Source organism: Osmia lignaria, chromosome 11, assembly GCF_051020975.1.
Source record: "Osmia lignaria lignaria isolate PbOS001 chromosome 11, iyOsmLign1, whole genome shotgun sequence".
NCBI lineage: Eukaryota > Metazoa > Arthropoda > Insecta > Hymenoptera > Megachilidae > Osmia > Osmia lignaria.
In genome coordinates this window covers 6,817,662-6,829,282 of record NC_135042.1, presented here as the reverse complement: position 1 = coordinate 6,829,282, position 11,621 = coordinate 6,817,662, and the positions used below count along the sequence as shown (strand labels likewise).

The 11,621-nt window shown below is 36.4% G+C and overlaps 3 protein-coding genes and 1 long non-coding RNA gene across 8 annotated transcripts; 2 read left to right on the top strand and 2 right to left on the bottom strand.

Annotated features, from left to right (window-relative positions):
• Positions 1-77: 77 nt before the first annotated feature.
• Positions 78-3,694, bottom strand: LOC117603847 (uncharacterized). Of its 2 annotated transcripts, none has more exons than XM_034323369.2 (2): positions 3,326-3,694; positions 78-3,251 (listed from the first exon to the last, which is right to left on the bottom strand). In XM_034323369.2, the coding sequence occupies exon 2, from the start codon at positions 3,084-3,086 to the stop codon at positions 552-554; it is 2,535 nt and encodes an 844-aa protein (XP_034179260.2). In that variant the 5' UTR covers positions 3,087-3,251; positions 3,326-3,694; the 3' UTR covers positions 78-551. The 2 variants fall into 2 exon arrangements, with proteins under 2 accessions (XP_034179260.2, XP_034179261.2); XM_034323370.2 differs by having other exon boundaries at positions 78-3,242.
• An 11-nt stretch (positions 3,695-3,705) lies between these two features.
• Positions 3,706-5,778, top strand: LOC117603853 (uncharacterized). Of its 3 annotated transcripts, none has more exons than XM_034323380.2 (3): positions 3,706-4,000; positions 4,163-4,374; positions 4,433-5,777. In XM_034323380.2, the coding sequence occupies exons 1-3, from the start codon at positions 3,844-3,846 to the stop codon at positions 5,099-5,101; spliced, it is 1,038 nt and encodes a 345-aa protein (XP_034179271.1). In that variant the 5' UTR covers positions 3,706-3,843; the 3' UTR covers positions 5,102-5,777. The 3 variants fall into 3 exon arrangements, with proteins under 3 accessions (XP_034179271.1, XP_034179272.1, XP_034179273.1); XM_034323381.2 differs by having other exon boundaries at positions 3,860-4,000; positions 4,117-4,374; positions 4,433-5,778; XM_034323382.2 differs by having other exon boundaries at positions 3,872-4,000; positions 4,114-4,374; positions 4,433-5,778.
• A 157-nt stretch (positions 5,779-5,935) lies between these two features.
• On the bottom strand, positions 5,936-11,611 carry LOC117603863 (uncharacterized). Its single transcript, XR_004581314.2, has 3 exons — positions 11,344-11,611; positions 11,015-11,233; positions 5,936-6,777 (listed from the first exon to the last, which is right to left on the bottom strand). It is a non-coding gene; the product is annotated as an uncharacterized LOC117603863 (long non-coding RNA).
• Mlc1 (Myosin light chain alkali) lies at positions 6,743-10,896 on the top strand. Of its 2 annotated transcripts, XM_034323394.2 has the most exons (6): positions 6,743-6,875; positions 7,157-7,184; positions 8,400-8,708; positions 8,877-8,963; positions 9,311-9,387; positions 10,396-10,896. In XM_034323394.2, the coding sequence occupies exons 1-5, from the start codon at positions 6,873-6,875 to the stop codon at positions 9,349-9,351; spliced, it is 468 nt and encodes a 155-aa protein (XP_034179285.1). In that variant the 5' UTR covers positions 6,743-6,872; the 3' UTR covers positions 9,352-9,387; positions 10,396-10,896. The 2 variants fall into 2 exon arrangements, with proteins under 2 accessions (XP_034179285.1, XP_034179284.2); XM_034323393.2 differs by lacking the exon at positions 9,311-9,387.
• Positions 11,612-11,621: the final 10 nt, after the last annotated feature.

The following is an 11,621-nucleotide window of genomic DNA, read 5'->3' as shown; positions in this document are numbered from 1 at the left end:
GTTCCGCGAACCGATCAACCGGATCTACTTTTCCACAGGTATACTGATAATCGCTGGGAAAGATTATCTCGACGTTCTTGGAAGAAAATTAAACGTATTCCTTATTTCATTATTTTTCTCTATACTAACATTCAGTATTTTTTTCTTTGCATTTTATGTTTGAGATTGCATTAATTTTTTGCCTGGGTTATTAACCCTCGAATGGCGGACCATGGAGAGAAGCTCAACTTGTAAATTTTACTCTGTTCCAATATATGAATCTCTTTTCTTTAAAAATTATATATTTAACTTTAGGTTAATATCTTTGTATATTTTGTAAGTTTGATTCACGATTCATCCAGGCTTCGCTGTTCAAGGATTAACTAACGTATGGATATCCTTAAAAAATGACATTAAAAATTTTAGTTTAAATATAAGATTCTTTTTATAAAAATTTCGAATGTTTAATAGTACAAAAATAGGAGAGAAATTCAGACTAGAGGTGCACGATAAGGTATGCGAGGAAGAAATCAATGTAACGTGCAAGGAAAATTGAAAGCACCCAATACTGTCTATTCAGCTTGATTGAAGACCACTTCAGTATCACAAACGTCATCATTTCGAAGTTTAATAACTTCATTGGCTGTCTGAAGGATGTCAAGTTTTGCTTTCTCAGTGGAACCCAGCTGCCTACCAAGACACCTCTTCACTTCTTCAAGTGTTATGTCCATCTCGAACACGATCTCGTCGTTACACGTTCTGTCCTCCATCGTCGTTTCCAAGGGAGCGGAAGTGATCTCTATGCACACTTCCGTGTTACCTTTATCGGCCAATCTTCGCGCTTCGTTATCAATAACCATGCAAATATTTCGCCAAACTTCTTTCTGATTAGGATGCAATTCTTCGATGAATCTTTGAAAATTCTGCCAGTTCATCTTTTCTGTGCTTTCAAGAATTTTTCTATATAACAATAATATATTTTCTGCACCATCACACGTTTCAGAATTACCACTAATGTTCTTCAAAGAGGAATCATTGTAAATGATCCTTCGTGTAATGTTTCTAAAATGATCACCCAGAAAATGATTGCCAGGAAAGGTAAAAGATTCAACATTCAAGTCCATCTCTTTAGATCTCATGGCTCTCCTGAAAGATCCAAATAATCTCTTACCCCCACAACTTTCAATATTTCTGAAACTTGATGCTCTTATTTTATTATTTAATAATTGTTGATCGTTGGGTGACTTTGAGTCAAGTGTATACGACATGGTTTGTCCAAAAGTATTTTTGGGACGTTTCGATGGCACAGAATGCGATGTCTTCCTCAAGATATGACTTCCTAAATTATGTTCCTCTTTAATTGATGTGGGTTTAATAGATCTGTCATTGCTCCAAAGGGATCGAAGCTTTGTATCTAATTGCAAGTCATCCATAGACTGTTTCAACGTGACTGATTTTTGACGAGTTTCGTTATCGATTCTTAATGATTTCACCCATTTACGAATCATATTCTCTGCGGAAGAGGAGCTGATCACTGTGGTGTCACTTTCGCTAGACTCTACCAGTGTCTCAGACTTAATACAATTTTCTAGAGAATCATCTTCCATCAAACAAGTAAAACTGTTAGATTCTTGAAAATTTTTAGGATTTGAAGAAGTATCATTTGGAGAAAGTTTGGAATGAATCTTCAAAGAATCTAAATTTAATTGCGGATTATCAATTTGGTCAGTGTGAAGAATGAAACTATGTTGGTCTTCAGGCCGTCTAGAATGTACGCACGTTCTTTCATCGAGTTGCGAAACGAATTCTTTATTCCTTTTGTCTAACGATTCAGGACGGCCACGTGCCAAATACGTCGTTGTATTAACAAACGGGGGGCTTCCGATTTCAAGATTATTTGATTGATTTTCTTTAGTATTTACATTTCTTACAGAACCTACATGCGTACACTCGGGTAACCGAGGTGTTGATTTTTCATATAAAATATCCTTCACGACTTTTTCATTAGGCTCGTCAACGTTTAAATTATTGCGTTTATGATTCAATGTATTTTCTAATAATCTTTGTTTAGAGTCTAGCAGCCTGAAACGTTTATCGGACGAAAAGTTATTTGTGAAATTGGCATTGGCACTGTTTTTAACTATATCTTTATTTTCAACGACAGGATTCATTTTTGTTTGCTGTGACGGTGCATTCTTCGTTGCGACTGCAGTTTTATGCACTTCTCGTTTGAAAGGTGGCGATTTTGTAACCTGCGATTCCGCTTCATTTTTTACAGATTTTCTGGCATTTACTTGGCTATCGTTTTCACGCTCAGCTATCATAGTTTCGACTCTTCCTGAATTTCCATTTATCTCGTTTCCTTTCTTTCGATTAATTTTACGACGCTTAGTAACATCTTTTTCAACAGCTTTTTTAGGATTTAATTTCTTTACTTGTTTGTGAATCGTCGAGTCGTCATCTTCATTTGAAAAGATATCTGTGCTCAAGAAATAAGAAGTGTTTGGAGGAGATTTTCTCGGTTCAACAGGAATATTCGAAGATTTCGAACAACTGATCACACCGCAGTATTTGCACATCTTCATCGAAGGATCGTTCGACAGGATTTGTTCTAATTTGTTCTTGTTACACGTACCAATTAGATGTCGTAATCTCGATAAAATATTGTGAAATCGGAAGGTGGTTAATATAGAACCAGTGGACGAAGGTTCCTTCAAGGTGTCGCAGATTTTTGTAGCTGCGCCCAGTTCGAGTAAAGGACCTTCGAAAGATTTTTCATTCCTGTTTTCCAGGACGTTGTTTATTGATTGTTCCATGTTAGAAGTGCAAGCATAATATCGTAAAAGAAGTTCAATATCTAACGGTTGGTGTGATTTTTGGATAGAGTTTCTACCTTGTTGAAGAGATGGAAGGTATTCGACGTTTGATTTCAAACTTGATGAAATTGGAACACTCTTTTGTACATTATTTTCGACAGATGGACGAGCAACTTTTGGATTATTCTGTTCGTGAATTGTGCTTAAACATTTAACAGAACAGGTGTCAGATGTAGGAATTTCTGCAGCTGATTCGATGATCGTTACTTCTATGTATTTTTCTTGATTCATCTTTAGTGAACGAACAAAGTAACTTTTTCCAATAAAATTAAATGTTCTACTTTATTTTAATTTTTTCTAAAAGGTACATCGCGGATAAAATTCATAATAATTCAGATCATTGAATTTTATTATCTTCGTGCACTTTTTATAATTCTGCTTATTAACCTGTATAAGCTTAAAGTTAATATTACATTAAAAATTCCGCTGTTGTTAAAAACTTCTTGTAATTATACAAAGGTTATGTTTACTGGTAAATGATGGTGACGTGTATATAGATGTAGCTTTTAAATTAATATTGAAAACTGCGATATTTTAGCGGTTGATAGGAAATCAGTGAACTACATCTTGAAAGTTTAACAAACTTCCTCTGAGCACGAGCCAACATTTTCTCAAGTCCAGTGTAGGGTGCCGATGACCCTAAACGAATGTCGTTCTCGATTCACATCCGATTTGTTTTGATTCTACTTGATAAAAATAAATCAAACAATTAATAATGAGAAGCATGCATGAGCACTTCTAGCGAAATTCAAGGGCATACACATTGATGTAACAAGGGGGTGATTAAGATGAGCCTGAATTAAATAAAAAAATCATTACTAATAAAATTAATTTGAAGAAATTCAAAATATTCTCATTACGTAAAATTATGAATAATAATTATACTAAAATGAAGCAATAATAGATTGACACTTGACACTGTTAAAGTAAAGGGGACCTGGTTCACCCCAAATAAAAATCCTAATTACACCAATGTGCATACATATTTATGGTACATACTGAACGAAATATGACGATCGCTGCGATTCAGCGACTTCAGTTTCTAATAAAATCGTGGATGCTTCAAATTATGGTCGAGGCATTTGCAAGAAGTTTGATTGACAAGATCATCCTGGAAGCTTTCGACGTTGTGGAGCCCAACAAAGGTGAATGATCATATTATTTAAACGATTCAAGCAAATGTTATCTATCAAATACGTACATAGAAAGTATGATATATTATGTGCTTATATTTAAGTATCATTCGTACACTTATCAGCAGAACATTAATCTTGACAAATTGCAATCAACGATAATAACGTTGCCAGAAAAGCTACGAATGCTGGATAATCAACAGGAACCGGATGGCATCGAATCACAGCCTACACGAACATCGCTGCAAATGCATGATCGTTCACCTACAGATTGTAACCATCTGGAAACGATGGAATTGTTAGAGAAGGTGGTGCGCGGTTTACATAATCTTCAAATCGGAGACTCCATTTTTCAATCGACCTCTCTATCAGCATTAGAGAAGGAGGTAACTTAAATGAATTAATTTAGAAATATTACGTATACATCATCAATTCTTCAACTAGGTAAAACATCTCGTATGCAGTATCAACAGCGCTTTACCTCAAGTCTCGGATGAAACGGAAGTTACTCAGGGTCAGGGAGACGTGCATCAAATAATACACGATGCAGTTATAGAGGCAACACCAGACTCGACGCGTACTCGTCAAGAGAAAGAAACCAATGGCTCCAACGAAGCAACTAGAATATCCGTCAATCTTCTCCATCGTTTGATCGAGGAGCTTGAAACGAAAGCTGAAGAATCCATCCAGAAAAAAGAAAACGAGCCGAAATCTCCCAGCAAAGAGGAAATCGCTGTTTGGGAGGAAGCTGAGGAACAGTTCATAAGAACCATCGACAGCGTTGATGATCCAGATCAGAACAATGCTAATTTACCATCCGATAGTCCGTCCAGAAGTAACGCGCGCGAATTCAAGTACGAAAACTTGACATCATCACCAGTGGCACGTCCGGTACCACTTCCAAGGAACATTTCTTTAGAAGTGGTGGCAGTCGAAGAAATTGTGCCATCTCCTCTTCCTGTTAATGATAATCTCTCACCGGATGCTTCTTCCAGTAAGAGTCAAAATAGGTCTCGGAAGAACGATTTGCAATTGAGGAATCGAAAGAAGAGAAACGTCTTAGGTAGAATGCGGAAACTGCTCAGGACCATTTTTGGCCGTCGAAAAAAATGATTGCATCGTGGTTTGGGTGTTTCCTCGATGGAGTTCGAGAACGATGCATATGTTACTTAACCCTTTCGCTATGGTCATCACTGCCGGGAGGTGTACATCGCTGAGCATGGTGGCTTTCTTAGAGGAAATGGCGACGTAGGGAAAGGAGGATTCTATTACTTATTTAGCACGTTTGGACCGAGGGTAATAATTGCAATTCCACGTACTGTAATTTGTTACAGGTAGATCTACCCAAGCTGGTTGAATCGCGTTAAGATGAATAATCGAACTTCCTTACGTTACATAGCCATTTTCCTTACGGAAAGCTAGCGTACTTAGCAATATATCCCTAATTAAATCATCCAACTCAATATAATTTTCTTCATAAAATTTAATTTTCGTAGCTGCTTTTTAATTGTAACACGAAAATTTCTATTATATTTATTTTGAAATACAAGCACTTTGGGTTGGACGATTATAAGTCGGTCGTCGTAGCGAAGGGGTTAATCGTAAACCTACTTTTTAAAACCGAAATGCGTTGCTTGTCCGCGTCGAGGTAATAAAAATAACTATCTAGTTTAATCATCAGCTGGCCACAGGTACGAAATGGTCTGCGTACTCTCAGAGTTATATCAGACGTGAAACAAATTCCACGCGTTCCTTGGAACACCGTGGAGGAAATGAAATGATGTATCACAATTCTTTATTAATACAATTAATCATTTTGATAAATGTGTACGAAAGTGTCATTGCTTTATCGAACAACATTGTAAGGTAAAAGTTGTACAGGTACAGTGTTTCCCGAATTATTGTATCAGTTGTATCCCTACCATTCTTCATCGGAGGTGAACCCTAAAGTCATGCAGCTGATGACTCATTATTGCGAAAGATAAGTATGAAGAGTGATTCTATTTTATCTTTCCTTGACCATTCATATAGACAAATTAAATTTTTCTATTTAACCCTTGAAGCCTTAAAAGCTATCATGGATGAAATTTCACCCAGTTAATTAATTACTCCAGATATTTATTCAGATTGTCAGGAGTGATACTCTATTATGACAAAACTGATAATGTTCTCAGGTGTTCTTCGTACAGGTAACAACCAAGTTCGTCTAGAAATGATAGTTAATAATAGTCTCCAAGGATTAAACTAAGATCAAAGAAGGTCTCATTCAGACTATTGGTTTCAAACTAAATAAGGTCGTATTTGGACTCATTTTCATTGAAAATATTTTCCCTCTTGTATTATAAAGTAGAAAATCTTTTATTTCTATTATACGATGACTCATGATCCTGAACCCTGACCAATGCCCTATCTGGCTGCTTCGCAAGTGACGCTCATCAATTTTGTTCCCAAGAACCTGATGACAACATTCTTCATCCTGTTTTTCTGTAAATTCTCGGGCCCCGATGGGGTATTACAATAATCCGGCTAGCACTGTATATTGACATCGAAGGCCGACCGAGGGGTATTTTTGTTTGGCGCGTATACTCTACGCTGCAGATCTGGCAGCCGTGACATACGAACGGTACCGTCGAAAACCATTTATCGTAGCAGGAAGCACGTTTTAAAACCGCGATTGCCTCTCGAACTGTTTTTGGACCGCGGCGTTGCCGATACCCTGGTTCGTCCGAACTGAGCCTTTCGGGTCTGGTCCTCCTTGTAATTCTCGTGTGTCCTGATCACTGCGCCATCTACAGAAATAAAATGAATAAATTTGGTAACACCCGATACCACTTCTGGTTCACGCTCCGTTCGGTTAACATCCAGTAGCACCAGACACACTACAATGGTGAGACATCCTCTTTTACCTTGGAAGATTTCCATTTTTTACCTAACATAGATTTGTATCTTCTGAATTTTTATCAACTTAATATCATACATTTTTAACAATTTTATTTTCTACTTTTTAAATAATTATTTGTTCAGAAATATTTGCCCTCTTTTTTTTTTAATCTTATACAATATAGTGTCTTAAAAGTACCTTTAAGATTAATCATCATTGAAAGATTTTCTCTGAAAATTATTCTATATTATTCATAAATTGATATATTTTTGTTTCTTGGCTTACAGGCAGATCTCAGCGCCAGGGAAGTCGAAAGTGAGTAGAAAATAAGGGAAACGTTTTTAAATTGTGTGTACGTGCTCGATCTTACTCGTGCGACCAAAGTAAGAATTATTTTAGAGAAACATAAAGGACGAGTTGTCAAGTAATAAATCTTTAAAGAGATGGTGAAGTATCGAGTGAAATACGGGAATATAATGCGTCTCGCGGACGGAAGTGAGGAAAATTGAAGATTTAAATGTCGTGAAGGGGATGATTTAAAGATCAAAGATAAACTGTGTTTGTGACACGTTCCCGTAAAATACCATGGCGTTTATGGTCGTTCGAGGTGAAATGGTCACTGGGTACTACGGACGATTATAGTCGTCCGATGCGAAATATTTTCATCTTAAAAATTTTCCATTGCAAATAAAATCATTTGATTCATATTTTAATATCGATTCATATTTTAATATTTTAATATATAGACGCAGAAGGCTGTAGTAAAGGGGGTGAAATTCATCAAATTTTTAGTCATAGAATTTAGGATGAAATTTGGAAAATTTTGACTATTTTCCAACCGCGTTCTCTATTTATTTGTATTGCACAGTCTTCACATCGTGTAACAATCGTGTTACGTAACGGTTAGCGAGCGATGAAGCAGAGGTGTAATCACCCCGAATGGGAAGCACCATTTCAAAAATAGTTACTACTGTGTTCTTATATGGCTCGGCGGGGGTAATCTGACCCACTACTTCCACCAGCAAGTTCTTGAATCGGTTGCTGGGTGGGAGCTGCTGCGTTTTAAAATAGAACTATATTTTTGAACCAGGTACGCACGAACAACCACGCTTCAGCTGATATTAACCCAGATTTCACGTTGTGCATTCTTTGTTTTAAATGATCGAGGAAATTTTTTTTCCCAATCCTAAGAGTGCCATTATTTGTTAAAATGAGGCTGTTTCTTATTTTTGAACGTAGGAACAAAAAGTCAGGAAATATATAATTAAATAATGTTGAAATTGATGATTATCAGTGGAGCCCTCAGGTAGCAACAATTTCTATTTAATTTTAGATCTTTCTCCATTTTGATTTTCCTACAGAATTATTTATTAAAATTCAACGAATAACAAGTTTCGATTAATATAAGAATAATAATTTTTTCTCTTAGAATTTGATTAATTTTCAAATAGAATACGTAACAGATTGCATATTCATTTACCAAAAAATAATAGTATAAGCTAATTACTTTTTTTTTCTTTTATTAATTAGAGGTGGAATTTGCCTTCTCGATTTACGATGCCGATGGTAGCAACAACATCGATTGCATGGACCTTGGTAACGTCCTTCGGGCCCTCAACCTGAACCCTACAAACGCCACCATAGAAAAGCTTGGAGGAACGAAAAAGAGGGGCGAGAAATTGATGAAACTCGATGAATTCTTGCCGATTTATAGCCAGTGCAAAAAGGATAAAGAACAAGGGTGCTACGAAGACTTCCTCGAGTGTTTGAAGCTGTACGACAAACAAGAAAATGGAACCATGCTTGCCGCTGAACTTTCGCACACACTACTCGCGCTTGGTACTATTTTTATATTTTCTCTATTTTTTATTTAGTGAAGTAATCAATTTGGCAAACCAGTGGCTCATATAACATCGCAGTTATCTTCATAAGGATTAAATCTATCAAAATTTACCTAGGGGGGTTGAGTTACTACTTTTTAACGAAAAATTTGAACTTAATTAATAGGTGAACGTCTCGAGGACGCACAAGTAGAAGAAGTACTGAAGGACTGTATGGACGCAGAAGACGAAGACGGTTTCATCCCTTATGCCCGTAAGTATCGATCCATTAACAAGAATAGAAACACGCGGAATAGATGAAGAAAGAAAGAGTGTTAGATGAGCTGCATCAGTTACAATAATGTAGAGCATCGCTAGTTGAAAGAAAAACAGCAGTAAGCCATAGAAGGGATGCGTTTTAGTAGTCGTTGATTTTACAGTAGATCTACACGAAAAACTACCCCCTCTTATTAGTCCCAGTACATTGTGTTTTATGTAGCGTAGCTCTCTTAGAAAATTTTAAACAGCCACCCAGGATGTTGCAGGAATTGATAAATCGGTCGAACCCAAGTTCCTTTTATTCCTATCACTTGACATTTCCACGTGTTTTGTGTTCTACAGCATTCTTGAAGAAGATGATGGTACTATTACCATCATCATAAGCAAACCAGATGGCACTGTCACAGTATTCGTTCTTCGTAAGTACACCCTATAGCGTATACTTCCGTAACGGCTTCCATTATGTTTCTTTCGCTTTGTTACGTCTGTTAACTAACAAAACTTTCCTTCTCGCCTTTTGTTACGCACATCTCGCAGTTTATAGGACGCAACGATTCAACATGGCAGGGATGCTGAAATCGATAACCTGCTTCTCGTACAGCAACACGTACAAAAGCTTCAGAGTTATTCATACACGAGGTCCGTGACTCAACAGTGCCATTGACGTAAATTTCAGAAAATGGTACTTCCATTTTTAACACTTCTTCAAGTTTATATGAAACATACATATATATGTATGGACTGTTTTAAAGTAATTGGTATCAACGTGATGGAATTTGTTAATTCAAAGTATAGTTCTAATATTTAACGTTTGAAGAATTTTTATTCTAAGCAATGAAATTATTCATAAATTCTGTAATGTGTTTAATATTGAAACTTTGATAAATTTGCTTTTATTAAAATTCAAGTAGCCAAGTGAGACTACATTATCTTAGATAATTAATGCGGTGATTCTTGCTGATGTCACGGATTTCTAGAATTTTTATACTTTACAGCGAAATTCTGTGTCAATTATAAATGTCAGTGTAATGACATTAACTATCTATGTTATTAACTTCCTACACTACTTCTACCAATGGAAGTTTTCGTTTCTGTCGTCTTAAGTTACAGGTGCTTTTTATTAATATCAATAAACTACGAAAATTGCAATGTGTACGTTCTCGCAATATATCCGAATTTAAAGAAACGTACACGATTTGTACGAATATTTACACGAAAACTAAGATTTTTGCGAATCAAACTTTCTTAATGCTTATCATATTCGGTATGGCTTATCTTTGTGTACCAGGCACCAAGTTCGATTGACACTTACGGTTCACTGAAACCGCCACTGAAGACTGTTGTAAATACTCTTTTCGTCAATTCGACTTGTGCCATTTATTGCTTCAGAGCGAGATATTAATATTGATCGTTTGGTATTTTTTTAGCGTTCCTTCGTCGATTGTGCGACAGAGCGGCGGAAGGGGACGAATGAAGTGACAACAAGAGCATTGCCATGTCGGTATTCATCCGTCGGCAAACTCCACGTCAACGAGGGACACGTCAGTTCGTCATACTCATCACACTTTTCATCCCCTGTTAAAAAATTATCTGGCGCATCCGAGCGTCATACATTTCATATTTACGCGTAAAACGAGGAAACATATTTCGAGTCAGCATCGTCGTTATCGAGTCTTTCGATAACAAAAAAAAAAAAGAAAAAAGGAAACGGATAATATAAATTCAAAATGTTGCAAGATGAATCAAATTCCGTGAAAGGAAAGACAATACAATATAATGAGACAATACAAAGCCATCGTTGTTTGATTCGGTTTAATATATGTCTAGATGTAACATGAAACATATTTATAATAAGAAAGTTGTATCATATCTTAATATATGTGTACTAATATTGTACGAAACCGAATTAAAAGATCGATGTTATTTTATTCCTTATGGTTAATTTAATAAATTGTACCCTCGAGAAAGAGCACCCACCTCTTTACATTATATCATATTAAAAGAAAAATTTGAAGAACTAATATTGACAAAATTATGAACAAGTACCTTTTTTAACTGAAAGTACACCCCTGATCAAATCAGGCTTCCCCGGGAGCAATGGTGATGCCCCGGCTCCCATCCTACCTCGTAGGCGTCGTTGGAGAGAATGACGAATGCAGCGAATAGGGCCTCATATATATAGGCCTGTGGCGGACCGTCACTTGCGTATACGCGGGGAAATTTGAAATAATACATACTTTGTTATTCCTATTTTTTAGTTATATACTAAAATGTTTGAAATATAGAAAATGAGAAAATAAAAGGTTACTACGTTTCTATATTTAACTTATCTTTAATATATATTTTTAATATTTTTAGGAATCAGAAGTACTTACATAAACATCGACGGTCTAGTATTCCCAATTCCTGAAGGTGTAGTCCAGCTAAAACCAGGAGCAGTTATGGTTTAATCTCTCCTTTCTATCTTTACTTCCGATACCTCGAAGGCATAGCTGCATCGTTAAAGGTTAAACTGCCATAATCGCGGAGCATTCTTCGCCGTGGAAAAGAAATTAACCTCCAAGGGTAGTGCTCTATCCGGCATAAGGGCGAGCACGCGATGCGCAGTACACGATCGCGTCGCGTCTTATCCGAATCGCTCGACTAGAGAAAG